Here is a 23,070-nt window from a genome sequence, read left to right as displayed (position 1 = left end):
CCCCGTGGGTTTGACACCCACCTCTCATCCATCCAGTTGCTTCCTCTCAGCCCTGACTGATCCCCATGAATTCCTGTGGCCCAGTCATTCAAGAAAATCTCACCCGTATCAGCACTCCCCGTGGTGTCCCGGGAACGCACACAGGTGATGGCAGGTCGTGACCCCCCTGGCTGCGGGCCAGGGTCACAGCTACCAATGCTCTGGCTGCAGAGGAGGTGCCCTGGTGTGGCCGGGAACAGCTGCCTGCCTCAGAGGCCCCTCCCAGGAGTAGGGGCACAGGACACACCCTGTCCAAACCCTTGTAGTCCTGTGTCCCCTGAGAGAGGGAAGAGAGGAGTTGGCTTCTCAGCCTCCACCTGGGGGGCCTGGCCACCCTGGGGCCCCGCTGCCTGAATACAGTTCTGGGTGGTTATTTGCAGCAGGGCTGCCTCCTGGCTCTTGGGGGTGCCCTGAGACCCCAAGCCAGCCATGGAGAAATGCCATTTCACACCAGGCACCAGGCACCCAGGTGGGAAGGCTTTTGAGGATCCCGCGTGGCAGCTGAGAGCTGCTGGGGTGGGGGAGAACGGGGTCCAGTAACACCTTCTCCTCTCTCCTGTCCTGCAGGCGGTCCAGCCTCGTCATCACCACCAAGATCTTCTGGGGCGGAAAGTAGGTGCAGCGCGCAGGAGGCTTCCTGCCGGGGTCCTGCAGCCCCAGCCCCGTCTCATGCAGAAACCCGACTTGGGAGGCTCTGGGGCCAGGGGACAGACAGTCCGCCTTGAGGAGGGAGGATGTGTGGGCCCAGTGCAGTGTCCCATGCCCCATGCCCCACACAGCCCCATGCAACTGGCACCCCACCTGCCTTGGGACATCCAGCCCAGAAAAGCAGCTTTGGCTGTTTGTCTTTTGCTCAAATCTTCTTTAATTTCTATTTATACTTCCATGTGGTTTTGGTTTTATTTTTATCCTTTCTGATTACAAAGGTAACTCATAAAAATTCTGGAAAACAGAAAACTTGTGAAGTGTCCTATCCATCCCAAATTCCCTGGGCCACCCGTCACCCCCACCATACTCTGGGCATCTGGCTCTCTACTCTCTCTGAGGCTGGACAAATTCCATCTCATAGGAATTAGGAATGTAACTCATTCTTAATTTTTAAAAATCAAAGCCAAACAGAGGTAAAATTTAACACCAAACTCTGGAGGCCAGGACACCTCTCCCCCAGCCCCAGCCCCCAGGCTTCCACCTGAGCCCATGGGAACTCTGCCCTTGGCTTTGGACTGCCCCAAGGGCCTAGGCTCGCAGCATTTGCTGACCTGCTTTCTCTGCCTGATACTGCATTCTCAACCTCTTCCCCAAACAGCTGTGACCTCACATCTACCATTACTTGTTTTTCAGAGCAGAGACTGAGAGGGGCCTTTCCAGGAAACACATCATAGAAGGTGAGGAGGGGCTCTGCCATGGGCCCCCAGGCCCATGCGTCCCTCCCCTGGAGGAAGAGCAAAGACACACGGTGCCGTGGGCCCCAGCTGTCTGTCCTGCAAGGGGCCCAGCCCAGGGCACCCAGAGCTCTGGTCTGACCCTCTCCTTCCACCCCAGGCAGGCACGGGTGGACCTTGCAATAAATGATGGCAGCCCTAGGGCTGGGCACAGACAGGCCAGGGTTTCAATCCAATGGCCTCAAGCAGGGGCCATCGCTTCCCCAAGCCCCTGTCACAGTGTCTGCGAAGCCAGGCCAGTGCTGCTGGGAGTGCTCGGCATCCTGGGGAATCCGGAAGGACCCAGGGGTTGCACAGAGACTCGCAGCCAGGGCTCAGCTCACAGGCACCAGAGCAAGGGCCCAGGGCAGGGGCTCAGCCTGCTTGTGAGGGTCTTCAGGCCATTCCCAGTCACTCAGATTTCCATGGAGCCAACATCCCCCCTCCCTTAACAACCACAGCCAGGCCCTGGTGCCGAGCTGTGCCAGAGCCGGCACGTGCACCGCCAGCTCAGTGTTCCCAGCCTCCTGGTAGGGCTAGCTGGTGCTCCGTGCAAGTCAGACCCCCGCGGGCCTTTTGTGGGGAAGACGGCAGATGCCCTCCCCTCCTCAGCTCTGCCTGTCATCCCTAGGACCCCCACAGCAGAAGAGCGGGGCCCCAGGGGCAGGTCTTCCTTCAGCCAAGGCATGTTGGGCCTGTGGTTCCTCTGCCCCACGTTCTCCTGAGTGGCAGGACCCCCATTCCCTTTGGGCTGTGCCCCCACTTCCTCCTTTCCTCCCCCAGGTCTGAAGGCCTCTCTGGAGCGGCTGCAGCTGGAGTACGTGGATGTGGTGTTCGCCAACCGCCCAGACCCCAACACGCCCATGGAAGGTACGTGCTCCCCGTGGCGCCGGCCAGCGGGCGCGGACCACAGAGCCGCCTGGGTGAGGGTCTGAACTGAGGCTCTGCAGGCCACCAGCTCGGACCCACGGGGCTCCCAGCCAGGCCTGGTGGGGGGCAGACGGGCCTTCCCAGCCACCAGGCGCACGCTGGAACCTCCAGGCGGAGTCCACCCGTGCTGGGTCCATGCCAACCCACGCCTGGCTGCATTAGAACCGTGCGGAATGTTCTCTCCTCTCTGCTGTGGGCATTTTGTCGCAGTGAAGCGGCAGCATGGGTCTCTGGCAGCGGCCGCCTTCTTTCAATCTGGTTCTGCTGGGAGGTTGTAGGGTCTTCTGCTCCGGGGATGAATTCTTCCCCAGAGGAGAAAGTACATTCAGTGCTTTGGAAGCATCTTGGTTTCTTTGCGTTTTTATCCCCTGGACTCCACACCCTCGGCCCTTCCCGCTCCCACCTCTGCCCCGGGCATCTTCTCGTTTGTGCTCCGCCGCTTTGGGGACTTGGAAATTCAGTTGTGCTGGGACTATTTCTCTTCCTTTGTGTGTATACAGCATGCACTTGTGTGTGTATATAATTTTTTTCTTTTAACAGAAGGATTCTGCACAAAGTGATTTGTGGTCCCCTCCTTGTGCCCTTTGCCACGCCACGCCTCCCGTGTTCCCACAGCTGTAAACTCGGTCTCTTTAAATCTTTCTTTTATCACCAGGGGACCCATTTAGTTCCTCCAAGTCAAGGACATTCATCATAGAAGGTACACAGTGCCCTCAGCCGGCCATTGACTCCTGTGTCCGAGCTGCATTTTATGAGACAGTGTTTTTATTTACACAGCTCTCTGTCCCCCATGACAAACTTCTCCATAAAATGCATCGGGGGAGGGGGAGTGCCCTATGAGGACATCTCGCAAGTGAAGGAAAAGCAAAGCTGTGTCGGAGCCCCTCGCCCCCACCCACACTGTCACTTCACCCTTTCCCTCCGTGCATGTCCCCCACCCCGCAGCCCTGCTCGCACTGCTGTGGTCTGCGGCGGCCAGCTGTCTCTGCCGGGGGCCCCCTCTTGAGCTGAGAATGTGCACTCCCCACCTGGAAACCTGACTTTGGATGGTGCTGTGGGGAGGATTGGGGACACCAGGCTTCCACAGAAGCAAACCCATCAGAGACCCCAGAACATGAGGCCCCAAGAAGTCCTGTCTCAGAGCTCTGCAGCACCCTGGCTCTTTGTGAGCATGCTGGCTGCCTGTGGCCACCAGAGGCCCCTTGACCGGCTGAGCCAGTTGTCCTCTCACCTTCTGGCCAGACGTCTGCATGGAGATGGAGCCATTTTCTTCCTCGAAGTACACCTACCTGAACCAGTGGGATTCTGAGGCCCAGGGCAGCCTCCAGCATGCTTGGTCTCTGCCCCACCTCAGCTAAGGGCCCTGGGCCTGGCCCTGAGCACAGGCCTTGGCCTCCCTGGGGACTGGGCAGTGTTCCACACTGGAAGGCTCCTGCCTGCCACCTGGTGTGCCACCTGACCCCTCCCATGAATTATTTGTGATGCAGCAGCGATGCCCTGGGTTCTGGCAGCAGCTGGAAGGGTCTGGAGCCTGCTTCTGTCTAATAGCATTAAATATGGAGGAGAAGGGAGTCTTCCCCAATTGCCCATTTCTGGGCCGCTGACATCACACCTGTGCCTGTGCTCCTGAGTGTGGGTTCCACACCAGCCTGCCTCTGCCCAGATCCTCTGGGGAGCCCAGGGGCCTGTGCCCAGGATCCCTGCCTCTGGGGACAGCCAGTCTCACACAGACTCCCCCCAGGCGAACCAGCATGGAAAGGGCCTCACTGGGCACCACATGGCCTCGCTGGCTGGGATCTTCATGATCAGAGAGAGCTGTCGGGGAGGGAAGGCGAGGGGCCAGGCTGGCCTTGGGGGTCCTTTGGCTTCCCTCCCTCTGGCATGTGGCCCCAGGCCTTGGCTGAAGAGTCAGGAGTGCTGCTGCATGGTCGCAGGTACCCCGAGAGTGTTTCTAAAAGACCGAGCAGGACAGCCAGGCCGGAGCCTGAGCTAGATGGAAAGGTCCCCCGGGACCAGCTGGGCCTCCTCCAGCTCTCCAACCAGGCACCACCCTCCTGGGTCTGACCTGCAGGTGGCCCCCAGGAGAGCCCCAAGAAGGTTCCAAGAGGGCCCCAGAGAGGTTCAGACTCCCCTCCCAGCTCCCACCCTCCAAGATGGGCCGAGAGGATTCCCAGGAGCCACAGTCCCTGACCTTGGAAGGAAAGAGGGCCTACCTGGCTAGAGGTGACCCTGCTAAGACCCCAACCCCGGAGCCACAGCTACTTTAGCACCAGCACTGAGGATGCCCTGGGTCCCCCCTGGAGCAGACCCCGGCCAAAGGAGTACTTAGGGACCCAGGGTGGACAGGAAGTGACACCAACTCAGGATAGGCAGGAAGCAGCACTGCCACCCTGCGCCAGGGAGGATGCCTGTGGGCCTGTGGCCACTCCGAGGTGGAGCTGTCTGAGCCACCTGGAGTCCCCTGTCCTCCCTTCCTTCCTCTCTTCCCCCTTTCCTCCCTTCCTCCTCTCATACCTCTGGCCATCCGCAGGGACCTGGGCTTTCCCCTCACAGTGGGTGCTGAGGAGCAAGCCGCTCCCGGAGATGGGCTTTCCAGGGCGGATGTTGTGGCTGTGTGTTTAGAAACACTTGTCCCCCCCACTCCCCACGCTGCCTCGGGTGGTCGAACTTGCAAGCACTGTATGGGACCTGTGAGAAGCCCAGGAGCGGCCAGGCCAGGGGAGCCTAGAAACTCTGAAAACTTCAGGCCTGGCTCTGTCGTAAAGACTGCAACATCCCCAGGAGGCCAGAAAGCAGAGGGGGCCCTAGGACCAGCAGATTCTTAATGTCTCAAAGACTTTTTTGAATCGTGGGCAGAATCTTACGCTGGGAATCTTACCCTTCCCCTCCCTCACTTAGAAGGGTGGCCCGGTGCCTCCGCCACTCGCTCCTTAGGACTGATTTTGGCTATCCAGGACTCATGATCCCCAGAACTCCTGGAGCTGCCTAACCGTTCCCCTCCAGGCCTGGGCCCCTCACAGGAGGGGCACTCAGACCCCTGTTGCCCTGGCACCATCCAGCAGAGGGTGGGCCTGGGCAGTGCTGTGCTGTTGGGGTCCTGGGGCTGGTCCAGGAAAGGCTGTGCACCTGCCCTGGTTCCCCAAAGCACAGGAGGAGCTCAACCCTGCACCCCACCTCGTGGAACCATGCAGGGTCCCAAACTCTGTCCCTGTGCCTGCAGACGCCATCATTTCCTCTCCACAGAACCCTCTAGATTCCCGTAAGACTGCAGTGTCCCGCAGGAGGCCATAAACAGGCAGGACGTGCTTGCTTCCTGTGCCTTTGGCCAATCCCATCATCAGCTAAGCCGTTCACCTGGCCCTTCCTGAGCAGCTGGGGTCTCCAGCTCTTCCCCAGACTGGAGCTCCTCCCCTCCCCCGCTCCTCTCCATAGCACATCACATTCCACCCATGACCCTTATTTCAAGGAAACCGGAAGGCCTGTGACTAGAGGGAGAGATTGTTTTCAAGTTCTCGGATGGTGACTCACTTTTTATCCCTCCTGGACCCCCAACCCCAGCCTCGGAGCCAGGAAGTACACTGCTTGCAAGATGTCTCTGCAGCCCACCCCCCCAGCTCCCTGCCTGTATTTGCAGAATGTCCCCAGGCTGGGCTGAGCCCCCAGCTGCCCCCACCTATGTTCTCCCTCTCTCATGACAGAGACCGTGCGGGCCATGACCCACGTCATCAACCAGGGGATGGCCATGTACTGGGGCACGTCACGCTGGAGCTCCATGGAGATCATGGTACGGTGACACTCAGGGTGTGCCGTGGGGCGGGGCTCTTCCTGTGCTACAGAAAAGGATCTATGTGCCTTTGGTCCCTGAGGAGGGGGACAGTATGGAAGAGTGTGGGGGTGATGCCCACAGCCCTTCTCCAAAGGGCCTCAGCTGGAACCACAGCATGATGTGATGACAGATGCTGAGCCCCTGACCGCAGTCTCCCCACCTGTTGATCAAGCCTGGTAGCATGGCCTGTCCCTCATGCACCTGTTTTGAGGACTCCGAGAAAACCGGTGTGATACTCTTAGCAGAGGTCCTGGATCCCAGCAAGTCCTCAATGGTGGCATCACTAGCCACTGCCTTGGGCTCTGACACTGTTCTGGGTGCTCTTAGATTTAAGGATTTTCCCTTTAATCCTTATAAGACCATATGAAGTAAGTGCTACTGTCATCCTATTTCTCAAATGTGAAGATCAAGGCACAGAAAGATTAAGTAACGGGCTGGGGATGTGGCTCAAGAGGTAGCGCGCTCGCCTGGCAGGCGTGCGGCCCGGGTTCGATCCTCAGCACCACATACAAACAAAGATGCTGTGTCCGCCGAGAACTAAAAAATAAATATTAAAAAATTCACTCTCTCTCTCTCTCTCTCTCTCTCTCTCTCTCTTAAACAAAAATAAAAAATAAAAGAGACATGTTTCTTTAAAAAAAAAAAGAAAAGAAAGATTAAGTAACATGCTCAAGGCCACACAGGTCAGGTTGAGATGGGTGCTCAGGCCATCAGGCACAGCCTGGGCTGCCTTAGAATGTGATTTGGCTGTCAGGACCCTGGGCTTCCATCTCTTAATCCACGCTGTTTCCCCCTCACTCACATTTTCTGGAAAGAATTTCACTAGCTGTCATTTCCCTCCATGGGAACCATTAGAGGCAGAGGGTAGCAGAGGTTTCTTGGTATTTCTGCAAATACCAAGAAAGTCAGCAGGGTACCCTCTTCTCAAAGCTCGTAGGGAGAGTGAGGGCAGAGGCCCTGGGGTCTGCATCTTCCTGGGCTGACTTGCCCCAGCCCCCAGCCCCACTTCCGGCCGCAGCCCATTCAGGCTGGCCTCCCAGAACTCCCTGTATCCAGCCTCCCACTCAGGTCCCCGGGGCCTGCTTCACGGGACAAATCCAGCAGAGTTTCCATCCCTAACTGAACATAGCTCGTCCTCTGTGGTGTGCCATCCACGAGCATGCCCTGGACACTTTCCCAGCCAGCGCTGGGCTCCCGGAGGTGTATCATCAACCCATCCTGCAGATGAGAAGGTTTGATGAGCCTCAAGCCCCAGGAGACAGGGCCCTCAGGGTGGCAGCCAGGGCTCCCTTGCCAACCTGTCTAGAGACCTTGGCCAGGGCCCATCCCATTGGAGAGGGGGCCTGCAGGGACCGGCCTGGAGCCTGGTCCTGGAAGTGGGCTGCCATAGCTGCTGCCCCTCCTAGGGGTGTGTTTGCTGTCACCACTGTCACCCCAGGACCAGGCCCAGGGCAGCAGGCACAGTGGTAAGAACAGTCAGCACAGCAGCAGTCTCTGACGCCTGCCACAAGCCAGGCACCACCGAGGGCCACAGACACCTTGGTCCTATGAGACCCTCAGGACAGATGGGGAAACTGAGGCACCGGGCCAGCAAGTGCCAGAAGCCCACGCGGGCATTGCACTTTCCCCAGACCCTTTCAACCTGGGGACCCCACAGTCGCCCCCTTTTCCTGGCTCACGGGGAGCTCACAGACTCCCAGGAAAGCTGAGGGGCATGGTGGGGGGAGCAGGCAGGGCCAGGCATTTCCAGGGATGCCTCGTGTCCTCTCCCTGCTGCCCCAGGCCTGTTGACACGGGGGCTGCCTGGGCCCCTCTGTATCCGCAGGAGGCCTACTCTGTGGCCCGGCAGTTCAACCTGATCCCGCCCATCTGCGAGCAGGCAGAGTACCACATGTTCCAGCGCGAGAAGGTGGAGGTGCAGCTGCCGGAGCTGTTCCACAAGATAGGTGGGCGCCCACCCCGCCACCTGCCAGCCCGCAGGCCCCGGGCTCCATCTCACCTGCTTTTCCTCTCTCAGGAGTGGGCGCCATGACCTGGTCCCCTCTGGCCTGCGGCATCGTTTCTGGAAAGTATGACAGTGGCATCCCACCCTACTCGAGAGCCTCCTTGAAGGTAAAGGAGTGGCCCAGGGTGGGAAGGGGCGCTGTGGGCAGGTGAGGCCTTGGGCGGACCTCAGGGGCACAGCTGTCCCAGCCACCATCACCAGGATGGGTTTCCTGGCATGAGAACCTGGGCAGAGCCCCTTCCTCCTGACCCCACGTGTAGAGGGCCCACCCACCCTGAGACAGGCCCCAGGTGAGGAGGCCCCTCCGCCTGACACTCACAATGTGGGCAGGGTCCACTTAGGCCCTTTGAGGTAGCCTCCCTTCCAGAACACCCCACTCTCCACCGCCGCTGAGACCTCTGGGGTTAAGAGCAGGGCTGGGGGCTGGCATGTGAGGTCACCCCAACCTCTCTGGTTTCCCTGGGTCCCCCAGGGGTCCTGACCTCAGAGACAGGTCCGACCTCACCCTGCCTAAGTCTGGCCCACAGCCGGTGATGCTGGAAGGCCTGGGCCTGGGGCGGGGCTGCTGTCAGGGAGAGGACTGAAAGGAGCACAGGTCATCAGCCATCTGCGGTGGGAGGCCCAGGTGACCCCTCACTTGTAGCTGTGTCCACCCCCAGGGCTACCAGTGGCTGAAAGACAAGATCCTGAGTGAGGAGGGCCGGCGCCAGCAGGCCAAGCTGAAGGAGCTGCAGGCCATCGCCGAGCGCCTGGGGTGCACCCTCCCCCAGCTGGCCATAGGTAACAGGGACCTGGGACAGGGATGGGACTCAGGTCCCTGGGGTATGACGGGGTCCCTGAGCGCCTAGACTGTGGGGTCTCGCAGCTGGCCATAGGTAATGGGGCTCAGAACCCAGTGCGCCAGTGTCCCTGGGAGGAGGTGAGGAACTCCTGTGTGACATGGCCAGGGCTGCAAGGGACAGGGTTAGGATCCATGTCCCTGGAGAGAGGGCATGGGTCCTTGAGAGCCTGGGCCACCCCCTCCATCCACCAGCCATGGGGCACGGGGAACAAGGGGGTCCCTGATCCCTTGGGCCGTATTTCCACAGGGACAGTGGGGCCAGAGCTCTCCAGCACCTTCTCCACCGGGCTTTGGGCAGAGTCCCCTTTGGCACTGCTGAGCTTCCTGGCACCCTCAGCCCCCAGACCAAAAAGCCGGGTCTCTCTGGCCCAGTCAGAGGCAAGGCAGAGCCAGAGGCCACGGTGGGAAGACCTGCCTCCCTCACCTCCTGTCTTGCCCCCCAGCCTGGTGCCTGAGGAACGAGGGGGTCAGCTCTGTGCTTCTCGGTGCTTCCAACGCGGAACAGCTCATGGAGAACATCGGAGCAATACAGGTGAGTGGGGGCTGAGGTGGAGCTCGGGGCCCAGCGAGCCCTTCACCCAAGCACAGGGCCACTCAGCACCCGCAGTGCCCGGAAAAGTGCAGGGGCTGCATCTGGCGTGAGCCTGCTCTGAACTGCATCCTGATAACAGGAGCAGATACGAACACTAAATGCAAGAAGTCAGTGACAAATGCCAGAGGTGACCAGCGCCTCAGGGCAGGAGAGCCACAGTGCCAGGCTTCGGGGGTCAGCTGGGCTAGTGGAGAAAGGGGCTTTGGGGCAAGTCTTGAAGAAATGCCAGAGACTCATGCATAGAAGCTTCCGGGGGAGGAGCAGTCCTGGCCGGTTGAGGAGGCACCAGGCAGAGCTGAGGTCCCCAGGGCGTTACATGCCTCTAAGGACTGGGCTGAGCTGGGAACAGAGCCTGGCATGCTCCAATGAGCTGTTGAAAGGGTCTTGCTTTCTGGAAGCTCATGGGGGGCACTTCAAGGTCAAGGCCAAGGCTGAGATTGCTGGTGGGAGGTAGCAGCAGTCTCTGAGGTCAGGTGTGGGAGCTGTGGTTGGAGCCTGGGTGAGATTGGCTGAGAAACTGGATATGGGGCGGGAGAGCAGAGTCAGTCCTGTATTGCTGTCACCTAAGGCAGGGGCAGCTGGGAGAGCAGTTAGGGGGCACAGAAGGCAGGCACTTGGGGCCTCTACCCTGCTACCACCACCACCTGCCAGTCCGTGGAACATGGAAGGGTCGCCTGCCTCCTCCACAGGCCCAGCCAAACTCATTCGTGGAGTTCTGACTAGTTCTTGTCCCTGCACGCAGGTCCTTCCAAAACTGTCATCGTCCATTATCCACGAGATCGATAGCATTTTGGGCAATAAACCCTACAGCAAAAAGGACTACAGATCCTAAACTGCCCACCACCTGCTCGGACAGTTTCCGGTTCCCTCCTGTCTGTTCGCTCGCTTATGCTGTTTTGACGCCAAGTACAGCGTGGGGTTTGTATCCAAGAGAAAACACCACGCCCAGACGTCATCGGGAAATGATCTCCAGTCGCTGCCAGATGCCACCCGCTGCTTCCCCAGACCATGTCCAGCGTGAGCCAGGGAGATGGCATTGGCTAGGAAGGACCTTCAAGCAGTCCCACCCAAGCCTGTCGCCTCGGCTCATCCTTGGAGAGGAAACCAAGCTTCTCCCAGCCGTGACCCTTCGTGGCAGTTCCCAAAGTCACAGCCAGGCAGAGACTTGGTTGGGTCCTCGGGGCAGGCAGAGTTGGCCTCTCCTCTACCAAGAACCACCCCCCCCCCCGGGAAGGAGTCCAGCACTTCCTGGAGCCCCCTCTGCCAAGGCCCTGGTAGCTGGGGTCGGGCTCCCTACTGGAGGCTTCGTCAGCCTGCCTTTCCACGGGCTCCAGGTATTTTGTGCTGGGCCCAACCTCAGATCCCTTCCACCACCCCTCTCGACCCCACCCTGCCTGGGCCATGCCCACCCAGCTAGCCCTTGGCCCCCACCCCACCCTTGCTGGCAGGGGCAGGGACCCCAGGGAGATTGGCTCTGTGGTTTGGGACCCATAAAAGTTTGTGGGTCTGACTTTTAGATAATTGTCCCACCGTCTCCAACTCTGCCCACAATTGATAGGCCCCATGCCACAGAGGCCCAGAGCACATGGGAAGGGTCCCAGTGGAATGGGCCCTGTCCATGCCACAGAAGGCCCTGTGAAGCACAGTTAGTCACACCGTGGCTGCTGACCACCTGGGGGCAGGCGACAGTAGGCAGGGGCCATATGCCCAAGGCTGATTCCTTAGGCCCAAGACCCTTCTCTGTCCTGTGGCGGAGCAGTGGCCCTGGGTTCTGCCCAGAGGACATGCTGCAGCTCGTGAGGGAGAGCCTCTAGGGTTCCATGATGCAGGCCCAAGGACCAAGGGCTGTGCCTCAGCAACAGTCCCCACAATATAGGAAAGACCCCAGGGACCCTCTCCCTGGAGAGACACATCCCCACCCAGGTCCAGGACAGGCTGCGGGAAGGGAGGGGGACAGGCGGAGCGTCAGCCCCTTCACAGGGGGAGGCTGGAGGGATGGCCAGGAAGCCCACAGGCTCGAGGGGCCCAGTCCTGAGGTCCCACGGCCCTAGTGGCACCTAGCCTTTGCTGGCTCTGTGGGAGTGGGGCTCTATGAAACCTGCCCCCGCCCTGTCTAGCCAGCGGGGTCCACGAGGCCCCAGGCAGGCGGTGGCTGGCCCGCACCCCCAGCGCAGGCGCGTCTGTTCCTGCTCTGCCCTTCCGCAGGGCTGTTATTCTGGGAAGGCTCCTCCCTGCCACTCCAAGGGCCTGCTGTCCAGGCCTGGCTGAGTGAAGGCCTGGGAACAGCTGTAGGAAGACCACAAAGGAGGGGGAGGAGGCGGGCAGGGGAGAGGGGAGGGGAGGAGGCGGGCAGGGGAGAGAGGAGGCCAGGCACACGTGCCCTCCATTCCCCACCCGCCTTCCTGATGGCCCTGTAGGCTACAGCCCTCACCCTGCCCAGAGACAGGCCCGGGGGCTCCTCCACCAAGACCTGCTGCACCAGAAGCAGCCTGTGGGTTCCCGAGAGGGTGCTGTCCTTTTCCAGCGGAGGCCACTGGGCTGAGGCCACTCCCCTCCATGCTGCTCCAAGGACAGGGTCCTGCAGTGGGCAGAGGGTGGTACTGAGGGCCAGGTGGCCCACCTCGCTGGCAGGGAGCCCCCGTTGGGAGGTGGTCTGCAGTGTGCAGTGGGGTCCGCGGCAGGGCTGCTGCAGGGAAAGTGGTGCCCGCTGGCCGTGTTACCAAGGCAAGGGAGGCAAGGCCCTGGGCCACACGTGCACACCCTGCCCAGAGCCCAGGCAGCCCCGGGTGGCACTTCCAACAACATGGCTCTGAAGCATCTTTTCCTCAGGCGTCCACTTGCAGGGAGGACGGGGCTCTGCTTCCTGGGGGTGGTCCCCAGTAGGAAGGAGGTTGGAGGGGGTTGGGCAGGACCTCTGCAGAAGGAGCAGAGGGCCAAGGGCAGACTGAGCCTGGAAGGGGAGAGCTGCCCAGCCTCAGGGGCACCAGCACAGGTCGAGGACCAGCAGCTCTCCCTGGGTGCCAGGCCTACCTCCTGGGCCCCAGCTGCCGGCCGGCCCTGCCTGGCCACCCTCCAGCAGCCCCCACCCTCTTCAGGAAGCAGTTTGCCAAACAGGGGCCCACTGGGCGGGCTCGACATAGGAGAGGGCCCAGGGTGGGGGATCAGCCTTTGGGGGCAGCAGAGCCCCAGTACTGCTCATCCCAAACACATGGTCAGATCTGGGGTCCCGAGGAAGGCGCCCGGCCACCCTCTTCTCAGCCAGTCTGTAAATCACGCGCCCTCCCTCCACTTTTCTAATGACCGTGGTTCCCCAGCTACCGCGTTCCCCACCGGCAGACTGCCGTGCCTGCCTCGAGCTTCCCAACCAGACAGACCAGGACCCAGCCGCCTGTCTATGGAATGACAAATAAACCCAAGCCTGCGGGTCTCCTGCCTCTTGTTCTCATTTCCTTAGGGTCTGGGCTGGGCCAGGGCTGCCAACTGCAGACACCCAAAGACTGGGGCTCCCGAACTGGACCCTATTGCCAAAGGTGGGTGGGGGTGAAGGACCTTGCAGGAGGCAAAGGCCAGGGTCAGACGTGGGGCTGGGGTGCCTCCCCGGCACCCGACACACACATGGTCTGTTGCCCTGTCCCACAGCCCAGGGATGGTTGCTGGGAGGCTGTCGTAGCTTGAGGGACTGGCTGGCTGTGGTTCTCATGATGAGGGGTCGGGGTCTGGGGAAGCCCACAAGATTGGGGTGCAGGTAGAAGGGCATCTCCCCAGCACATGGCTACTCACTGCCCATCCCTCCCAGTGCGACCAAGCCCTAGAAGTGTGACTTCTCAGGTGGGACATGGCTTGGAGCAGGGTCCCCCACTCCACCCTCCCCAGCCCTTTTGTAAATGAGAATCTGACTCAGTCCCTTCCCAAAGGGTTTATTAAAACACAGAAACCAAAACATACACGCAGAGTACAAAGAAAAGGTGACTGTGTTGGCTGTGGTCTCTGCCAGCCTCCTGCAGGAGACGGTGAGCCACAACCCCCGGGGAACTTGGTGTCCAAGGTTCAACCCCTGCCCCACTAGGGACCCCGCAGCAGGAGAGACCTTCTCAGCTGGCCCAGAGTGCCAGGCCCTCCCTTGGCCAGCCTGAGGATGTGCCTGGGCCAGGGGCCTGGGCAGGCAAGTCCCTCCTCAGCCGCCCAGGTGGGCCTTCCCTCCTCTCCAGGCCAAGCCAGCAGGAGCCGCAAGGCGGGGGCGCCAACCTCCCTGCGAGGAGTCGGGACACACACACACACACACCCAACGGGCCCTTTCTGGGTATCGCACCTAAAAAAATACTTTGTTTAAAAAAAAAATCTGAAACTTAAGGGGAAAAAAATCCATAAACACAACAACCCCCACGCCTTGGGCTGACGGCCACAACCTGTAAACTCGGGGACCAGCAGGAGCAGCGGCTCCCCTAGGTGCCAAGGCTGTGCAGAAGGGCGGGGGCACCGTCCACCTGAAGCTACAACCAGGCCACCGGGACAGCGAGGGCACAGGGGTGGGTCAGCCTCGCCCTCCCCAGCCCCCATGCACACTAGAGGCCACAGGTCCCCAAGCCCACCCCTCAGGCCCTCAGTGGCCCTGGGACCTGCAGGCCGAGTCCTGGTCAACCCTGGGCCTGGGTGGAGAGCAGCCAGAGGACTCTGGGAAGGAAGCCCAGCCACAGGAGGACCTGGCTGTGGGACAAGGGGTCGGGCCTGCCTCTGGGAGGAGCCAAAGCTGCAGGAGACAGGAGCCTCCGGCTGCCCTTCAGGAGGCTCCTCACGCCTGGCCTCTGGGGACAGAGCAGGTCTGTGGGAGGGGCGCCCTCAGAAGTGGCCACTCCAACCCAAAGGCCAGTGCCACCTGGCAGACTGCTGAGCCCTTTGGGCCAAAGGCAGTTCAACAAACCCCCACACTGGACAAAACAGAGGGCAGGCTGCCCTGGGGCTCAAGGGCTGCCATCTCCAGGGCAAATCCAAGCGGCCTGAAGAGGCCAAGGCAGGCCTCCCCCGGGCTCCCCACTCCCCACCACAGCTTTGGCAGGAAGTCACTGAGGAACCAGGATGAGAACATTCTGGAAAACCTTTCCTTTCAGAAACCTGCCCCACTTTCGGCAGCCCACCCTCCCGGGTTTCTTGGGTGCTGGTCACGGAGAACACGCTCTTCCGAGGGCCAGGCTGGCTGTGGGTGCCACCTCCAGCCTAGCAGGGAAGGGGGACGAGGGCCCCCTGGACAGGCCTGGGAAGAAGCAGAGAGAGGGACCGAGCAAGGTTTCCAGGGCGGAGTCACAACCAGGGAGACCACCAGGCCTTGGGAGGGCAAGGGAGAGGGTCATCACCTGGCCTCAGGACCCTGCACTGGGGCGGGGCCGGGGCTGTCCCAGAGGCCACCCAGGGGCCGACTGCCCACCCACTGAGGATGACATCACAGTGGCCCTGGGTTGGGGAGTGAGCTCGAGGCAGGTCTTCTCATCTGGCCTGAGCCAGGAGGCTGCAGGGGCGCTGACCAGAGGATGGTGGTGCTAGATGACCACAGGGGCTTGTGAGGACAAGGGCCACCCTCCTGGGAGGCGGGGGCAGCCACCCCGGGAACTCTGCGTGCTCAAGCCTGCGACAATCCAGCCCTCTCCACCTCCGGGGTTCTCCTCCCCCTGCCCACCCCGCTCTCAGAGTTGGGCCAGACTTGGATCAAGACTGGAACCAGGGGCCTTGGGGTCTGGTCCAGGGGTTCAGAGAAAAAGCCATGTTACAGATGAGCAACCTGGAGCTCAGTGAGGGCCAGGCATTTGCCCAAGTGTCCGTGAGATGAGGCTGAGACTTACTACTGCCCCTGGCCTCACTTCTGTCCCCGACAGGCCCAGAGACACCATGTCCCTCATGCCTCTCCCAGGGAGTGGAGTCTCAGCCCCTCTCGCCCCCAAGCCCAGCCAGTTCCTCAGTGAATTTCCTTCTGCACTCAACAGACCCCCACCCTAGAGCACTTGCCTGGGAGGCTCCAGCTGAAGGCTGCACAGCCCTGTCCATGCTGAGCTGGGACCAGTGGGGGGTTAGACAACAGGCACAAGGCCTGGCCAGCTCCCACAGACCCCCACCCAGCGTCGGGGCATTATGAGGTCTTGAGGGCGGGGAAGGAGCAAGGGTGGAGCTGGATTCCAACATGCACCATGGGGAAGAAGGGCAGGGGCTCCACGGCCTTCCCACAGAGGAGGCAGAAGCAGGAAGGCTCCTGCTAAGAAGGGTCTAGAGGCCACTGGTCCAGTCCCCTGCCTCCCCGCAGAGCCCTTCCCACACCCTCCAAGAACTCAGCAAGGGCAGCTGGGGCCCCTGCCTCATGCAGCAAGAGCCCGGATGGAGGACCCCCCAGGGACAGAGAAGGGGACAGTCCAGGCCTCAGGGGTCCGCCTGATTCCCCCATATCTGTGGCCCAGAACAGAAAAGTCTATACCCAAAGGTGGGTGGACAGGCCTCGCAGGACACAGGACAAGGCAGGGTCTCCTGGGCCATCAAATGACCAGGTCCCTCCTTACCAGGACACAAGCTCTCACCTGCCCGTAACCACACCCCCAGCAGATGGCAAACCTCCATCCCTTCCTACAGTGGCTCTAACAGACTCGTGCCCCTCCTCCCTGGCCGCACACGCTGAAGCCTGCCATGCACTTCTGGGGCCTCTCTGCTGGTAGCAAGAGCCCAACCTTCAGGACATGCTGGGCCAGGGACAGACATGTATCCCCCAGAAGACAGCCTCTACCTGGTGGTCTCCATCCCTGGCAGGAAGGAGACAGGAAAACCCTGTCTGATCCAGGCATCAGCAGCATCTCCTCCGACAGAGCAAGGTGGCCCCTCTCCCACCTGGCCCACCTGGTTCTGGGGGTACCAGGCGGGCAGGGGCTGCAGCAGGAGGGCAGGCAGGACGGGGCACAGGAAACACTGAGTTCTCCCCAGCTGGGCTGAGCCTGCAGGGTGGCGCCAGGGCCTCCAGGGAGCTTCCCCTTAGGTCTGGAGCCTGGTGACAAGACGTGAGTGCTGTGCTCAGAATCTTCCATACGTCATCCAACTTTTATCAAGACAAATTCATCCGAAACTTCAATAGGAAAGTGCAAAAGATGTACAGATAAATGAAATCTCTCTAGGAAGTCGTCTGGAAAAGGTGGCGAGAGGGCATGTCCAGCATGGCAGTGGGTGTGACGCTGTGTGGAAGAACTCAATTACGACGAGGTGGCACTCTGGGCTCTGGCCAGCCAGGCTAGGCCTCGTTCTCTGTGAGATGATGGCACTTCTCCATTTCCCTTTTGTCCCAAGGTGGCACCGGTTCTAAAAAGGCAGCAGCTTTTCTCTCCCATGGGGGTCAGGCAGGTGGCCCGGTAAGTGTGGCTGCAAAAAGCAGGTCAGTGGGTTATGTGTCTAGGTGGCCAGGTGGCCAGAGATACCCCAGAGCCTACAGCTGACCATGCAACTGTGGTCAGAGGGGGCTCCCACCCCAAGTCCTCCCAGAACAGGCCACTGGCCAGGCTGTGAGCTGTACCCAGAGTGCTGGACAGCTCTCCTCAGTCTCTAGTGGGGTGACCAAACTGTCCTGTCTGCTCTTATGGGGATAGAACTCAGGGTAAGCTGGTGGTCCCAGTGAAGGAGGTGGCAAGAGCTGGCAGTTAGTCTGTGATAGCCCTCCTCTCCATTCCAGTAACACTCCTCAAGCTTTCAGTGAGGGTATGAAACAAGACATAACTGCCCGCAGTACCCCACTGAGCAGGACAGTCAAGGCAGGACAGGGCACTGCTCTGGGGCAACTGTCCCAATTCACCACCAAGAACACAGGTGTACATGGAAGTACAAAGACGGAGGTGCACACACAGGGTCTCTCCAGGTCCACTGGGTCCTCTGTGTCCTGCCACCCAGCCTCCCATGGCAGACAGCCTGGCCCAAGGTGGTCCCAGGGCAAAGGGAGGCTGGGTGGAGGGGTCCAGGCCAGGGGGTGACTCCCAAAGCCCGTGGCAGTGAAGACCCCGAGGCTTAGGGACCAGAATCAAGCACATGGACGGGCTAGTTCTAGCCAGGCCTGACTTGCCAAGCTGGCCGGGTGGGCGCAGGACAGGGGAGCAGCCAGGAGGGACCTCACCTCAGCTGGAAATGAGCGCTGCAACAGGGGGAAGTCACAGGGACGGCTAGATATCTGCCAAAGAGAGAGAACACGGCGGCTTGCTGGGCATCCGCAGCAGGCGGCAGGCTGGGCCCTGGCAGGGCACCGTGTGCATGCTGCCCGGAAGCGGAGGGGCACCTACCGGTCACATAGGGCCCTAGGGGCATCTGGTTGTAGTTGACAATCCCTCCCGGTCCAGGGCCCCGGAAGTTGGGCCCAAAGTTGTTGTTGTACATCTGGGAGGAGCCAAAAGCGCCCTGGAGGCAAGGATTCAGCTTTACAGGTGCCGCTCAGCACCCACCCAGCCCCAGCTGGGGCACCGGGCACCCGAGGGGCTGGCCCCACGGCATGCAGTCTGAACCTGACCTGCTGGATGGTGGGGTCCCCGGCACGGTTGGTCAGGCGGCTCAAGATGCTGCGCTCTGACATCTGCAAGCGGGCAGCCACCGGGGGGATGCGTGACAACATGGAGGGCAGGCGCGTCACATCTGCCTTCATGTCACTCAGCAGCTCCTCCAGCTGGTTCAGGACTACAGGGCAGGAGGGCCCAGGAATGGAGGGGCTCGCTGGCTGGTGCCGCCCACGCAGCAGCCAGGCCAGCCCTCATTTACAAGGGTGTGTTACGGCACCCCAGCATCGGACACCAGGGGGCGCCCTCGCCAGGCGCAGGAAGCCCTTTGGCCAACTGGGGGATCAGTGGGCTTTCCGCATAACTCCAGGGGCCCCTGCTCTGGCAGAGGCAAAGCAGAAACACGGGGTTTCCCTCCACACAAAGAGTCTCCCCAGGAGGCCACAGCCCTGCTCCAACACCAGGGACAGGATGCAGGGCTCACAGGGCCAGGCTCACTAGCACTCAGAGGACACGCGGCTTCACCTCCCTGGGTTTGTGAGAAGTGAAGGGAGGTGCATATCAGGCTCCATAACCATGAGGCTTTAAATCCTGTGGCCTGTCACCTACCCAGCCCAGGACCTGCTCACAGGTCCAAGAAAGGAGGCTCAGTTTCCCCTCAGTGAGGGGCTGCCCAGGCTGACCCAGGAGGCCAGGCCCTGGGACGGACCTTCCGCCCCTGCCCCCCGCCCCGGGTGCCCTTGCCCAGGACGGCTCACCCTTGTGCAGGACAGCATTGGCAGGCTTGTTCCCGGCAAGGGACTCCTTGGACAGGTGCTGGTGGCTCTCGGCAAGGCACTCCACCTCGGCCAGGCGGGCGTTGAGGGCCATGGCTGGGTGGTTGGGGTCCTGGGTCATGTTGAGGTACGCGGCCCTCCGGAGCTGCTCCTCGATGACCAGCGCCTGCTCCAGCAGCTGGGGGGTGAGAGGTTGGCTGGCCCCTCCTCCTGGACGGCCACGCTCCTCCTCCACCAGCACCCAGCCAGGCCCAGGCAGGAAGGAGGAAGACGTCCTCCACCTAGGCCTTCGCCTCAGGCCCCTCTCCATGCCCCCCCCACCTCTGGCCCTGCCGAGGACTGACCTTGAACCTGCGGGCCAGGAACTTGTTCTTCATCTCCAGGTAGTTGCCCTTGTGGATCTCAGACTTGAAGGGCTCATTGAGGATCATGTACCTCGGGTCATTCTGGATGTCCTGCCAGCGGGCATAGCCATGCCTGCAGGCACCGTTAAGGACAAAGCTGGCCACAGGGAGGGGTGGGGCTGGCAGCTGGGGTGGAGGGAACAGCCTGAGGCTTGGCACCCAGCTCTTGCCCTCAGGCACGTCATAGTCTCAGCTAAAGAGGAGCATGTTGATGGGGGGCAATGGGGACAATCTCTTCAGGCAGTGACAGGTGTCCTCAGTGTGTCAGACATGGCACAGGGACCCCATCATGGCCACTTCCTCCACCCCAATAACCAGGGTGGGTAGGCCCAAGTGCCAACACCCAGGGCCTGTGCTGGAAGCAGTCTCAGAGGCGTGATGGAGAAGAGGCCACGTAGACCATGTCCAGGTAAGAGGAGGGAAGTCTGGACCAGACCACAGAGCCCGCGTGTGAGTGCCAGGGCATACCTGGAAGCTAGGAGAAGGCGCTACAGGGTCCCCACAGAGCCTTCAGAGGGCTCCTGCTGAGGTTCCCAGAGCCAGGGGCCAGCACCTGCCCGGCCTGTTCTGCCCAAGGATACGTCACGATGCCCGCCAGCAGCCAGTAGTCATGGCGCCGGTGCCAGATGTCATAGATCTTTCCCGAGGACACGGCGGCACGTTCCTCATTCTGCCACAATGTATGCAGCTCTGGGAAAACGGCCAACGAACAGAATGAGAGGAGCCCCCACTCTGCTGTCTCAGCAGTGGGCTGGAAGCGCTCCCCCAACACTGGCCCTTCACACCACCCCAGAGTTCAAGGCTCCGATGTACTAGGACAGGACATGAGACAGACTTTCCTCAACCACTCACACTCTAGCATAAAGTAACACCTGCCCAGCTCCTGGGGCCCACGGTCAGGGACAGCAACAGCCCCAGCTCTCTGCCCCTCCATACCCGTGAAGCCCCCGTCGGCAATGTTGAACATGAATTTGAACTTCCCGTTCTTCTCTTCCTTCTTCCCCTCATCGTCCTCCTCTCTGTCACCGTTTTGCTGTGTCTCAGCGGGCTCCTTCTCCTCAGCTTTGGGGTCATCTGTGAGTGGAAAGATCTCGTTAACTGGGCTGAGGTTGTGGCTCAGTGGCAGAGCACTTGCCCAGCACACTTGAGACACTGATCGATCCTCAGAATCACATAAAAATTAAATTAAGGTTATTGTGTCCACCTACAACTAAAACAAATATTTAAAAAAAAAAAAAAAAAGATCTTGAGATCATGTTAACTCTCCATCCAAGGCACTGGCCAGGGCCCAAAGGCAAGCAGGGGTCCAGAGGAACAATGTTCTAGGATTTACAGCACCTATCATATGCAAAGCTGAACCCCAAAATCCTCCAAACCAAGATCTGTGACCAGGTCTCTCCCTCCCTAGGGGCCATGGAAGGGCCAGGAGAGAGCAGGGAGTCCATTTCCAGGGAGCAGACCACTGTGCTACCAGGGACTGATGAGTCCAGGCTCCCATGCCCAGCTCCAATAAGATGATTGACCAGGGCCCAGGAGGACCATCAGGGCCCAAAGGACACAAGGCAGAAGGCAGAAAAGCCCCAAACCTGGCCTGCAGTCGCTGCCATCCCCTCTGCTGTGACTCAAGCCTAGCTCCAGCTTGTCCAGAGCTCTCTCCTTCTCAGGAGGCACTTCCTCTGCAAGATAAAGAGGGTTCACAGGTGGAGGCTCAGAAGGTCAAAGAACCCCATGCATCTACCTGAAGTCCATATCCATGAGCTCTGGAAGTCCAGGCCTGGACACCCACTCCAGAGGCTTGCCCTGTCCCCATCTGCAAACCATAGTCTGGAATCACCTTCTTGCACTAAAAACCAAAGGATGTGAAGTCCAGCCACTGGGCAGGCCACAGTTCTGTGGAACTCCTCTTAAAACATCCACAAGTGCCTGGCAGAATAGATTGTATTAATGGGGCTGGGGACAGCTTAGCAGCAGAGGGCTTGCCTAGCATTTGCAGGGCCAGGGCTCAGACCCCCAGCACCACAAACAGATACACACACACACACACACACACACACAAAATCACATCACTAAAAAAGCAATCAACACAGGAGATCCGAGTGGGGTGGTCCCAGGGAGGCTCACTGAGCCCAGGAATTCAAGGCCAGTCTGGACAATACAGCAAGACCCTGACTCCTCAAATAAAAAAAATAAAAAAAGTGAGTTCAGTAAAAGAAAAGAAAGTCATCAGGAGCCAGAAATAAAGAAGAAATTAAAGCCAGGGATACATGAGCTGGCATTTGGTGGCCCCAGCAGGGGGTCATTAACCACCAGGAATGGGGGTGCTGGGGCTGGGTCTCAACACCTCAGCAGGACAGATGGGTCAGCCCAAAGGACGCAGAGCACTGGAGCTAAGCCAGAGCCCTCCGACCAGTCTGTTCTGTGAGTGCACGTCCCATCCGACAGGCACAACCAGAAGCCCATCTCCAGCAGAGCCCCAGGGGAAGAAGGTCCTCCTGAGGAGCCCAAACCCAAAGTCTAGGACCCCCAGGCTGCAGGGCCATAACCGTCGAGTCCCAGCAAAGACAGCATCATAGAAACTGGTCCCAGACCAGCAAATCTACTAGTGGGACCACTGGGCCCCAAGCACTTGGAAATAAAGGGGGAGGGACATGACACTGTCCAGGTGACATCCAGAACCTGGAAAACCACCATCCATCCACCTAGGCAATCCAGCAGGGAGTCAGTGAGCAGCCGTGTCACCAGGAGGTGATAAAACCAGGAGACAGGCACTAAAGCCAGAGTGTCTGGAACGGTTAAAGGGAAGGGAAATCGACAGAAAGAACAGAGCCCACAGGGGAAGAATAAGACCAAAAACAAGTTGGGAGCCAGGTGTAGTGCAGCACGCCTGTAATCCCTGCAGCTAAGGAGACTGAGGCAGGAGGATCCCAAGTTCAAAGCTGGCTTCAGCAACTTAGTGAGACCCTAAGCAACTCAGGAAGACCCTTCTCTAAATAAAATATTAAAAAGGGCCAAGGATGTGACTCAACGATAAAGTGCCCCTGGGTTCAATCCCCAGCACCAAAAAAAAAAAAAAAGAACAATCAGGGAGCCAGGGGTAGTGGCGTACACCTATAATCCAGAGACTCAGGAGGCTGAGGCAGGAAGATTGCAAGATCAAGGCCAGCCTCAGCAACTTAGTGAGGCCCTAAACAACTAAGCAAGACCCAGTCTCAAAATAAAAAATAAAAAGGGTTAGGGATGCGGCTCAGTGGTCAATTCCCTGTACCAAAAACAAACAAAACAAACTGGAAAAGCCAGACAACTTGTAGAGATGAAATTCACAATTGGGAACAGAATTCTAAGATGCCCTCAAAGTCCCCAGGATGGAATATGATGGATTCCACTCCCATAAGTAGGGTATGCCACGTGGCACAGTGACCTTAAAACAGGGGGTTACCTGAGTGGGCCTGACCCCATCACAAAGCTCTTTAAAAGCAGGGAGCCCTCCCAGGCCGGCCACAGAAAAGGCAGGCAGAGGCCCGATGCAGGAGAGGCCCTGTGGCCCCTTGCTGCCTTGAGGGTGGCGCTGGCTTGACACATCAAGAAACGCAGGTGGCTGCTGGCCGCATGTGGCCCCCAGGTGGTGCCAGCCAGGAAATGGGACCTCAGTCCTCCAAGTCCTCCAACCTCAAGAGACCAACGTTAGTAAACAAGAATGAGTTTGGAAGTGCTTTCTCCCCAGAACCTTCAGGGAGGAACGTGGCC

General features: G+C 59.8%; 2 protein-coding genes across 8 annotated transcripts in view; one reads left to right on the top strand and one right to left on the bottom strand.

Moving 5' to 3' along the window:
* Positions 1 to 13,088, top strand: part of Kcnab2 (potassium voltage-gated channel subfamily A regulatory beta subunit 2) — an 84,669-nt gene extending 71,581 nt beyond the window's left edge. For 6 of the 7 annotated variants that reach the window (XM_048783732.1, XM_048783733.1, XM_048783731.1 and 3 more), the window contains 9 exons: positions 607 to 651; positions 1,381 to 1,424; positions 2,244 to 2,330; positions 6,089 to 6,174; positions 8,042 to 8,162; positions 8,234 to 8,328; positions 8,881 to 9,001; positions 9,506 to 9,594; positions 10,397 to 13,088. In XM_048783732.1, the coding sequence (XP_048639689.1) occupies positions 607 to 651; positions 1,381 to 1,424; positions 2,244 to 2,330; positions 6,089 to 6,174; positions 8,042 to 8,162; positions 8,234 to 8,328; positions 8,881 to 9,001; positions 9,506 to 9,594; positions 10,397 to 10,486 (778 nt within the window). In that variant the 3' untranslated portion in view covers positions 10,487 to 13,088. Of the gene's footprint in view, positions 1 to 606; positions 652 to 1,380; positions 1,425 to 2,243; positions 2,331 to 3,045; positions 3,091 to 6,088; positions 6,175 to 8,041; positions 8,163 to 8,233; positions 8,329 to 8,880; positions 9,002 to 9,505; positions 9,595 to 10,396 lie in introns of all 7 variants that reach the window. The other variant, XM_048783734.1, reaches the window with a different exon arrangement.
* Positions 13,089 to 14,532: 1,444 nt separating this feature from the next.
* The window catches only part of Chd5 (chromodomain helicase DNA binding protein 5), a 50,113-nt gene continuing 41,575 nt past the window's right edge, over positions 14,533 to 23,070 (bottom strand). Inside the window, exons 35-43 of the mRNA XM_048783564.1 lie at positions 20,913 to 21,002; positions 20,263 to 20,400; positions 19,908 to 20,016; positions 19,267 to 19,399; positions 18,905 to 19,100; positions 18,164 to 18,327; positions 17,940 to 18,054; positions 17,777 to 17,830; positions 14,533 to 17,034 (exon numbers count right to left, since the gene is read on the bottom strand). Of these exons, the coding sequence (XP_048639521.1) occupies positions 17,823 to 17,830; positions 17,940 to 18,054; positions 18,164 to 18,327; positions 18,905 to 19,100; positions 19,267 to 19,399; positions 19,908 to 20,016; positions 20,263 to 20,400; positions 20,913 to 21,002 (953 nt within the window). The 3' untranslated portion in view covers positions 14,533 to 17,034; positions 17,777 to 17,822. The remainder of the gene's footprint in view (positions 17,035 to 17,776; positions 17,831 to 17,939; positions 18,055 to 18,163; positions 18,328 to 18,904; positions 19,101 to 19,266; positions 19,400 to 19,907; positions 20,017 to 20,262; positions 20,401 to 20,912; positions 21,003 to 23,070) is intronic.

Source organism: Marmota marmota, unplaced genomic scaffold (genome assembly GCF_001458135.2).
Source record: "Marmota marmota marmota unplaced genomic scaffold, marMar, whole genome shotgun sequence".
In the NCBI taxonomy this organism is placed as follows: Eukaryota; Metazoa; Chordata; class Mammalia; order Rodentia; family Sciuridae; genus Marmota; species Marmota marmota.
The sequence above is the reverse complement of the archived record's forward strand: the minus strand, read 5'-3'. Positions and strand labels throughout refer to the sequence as shown.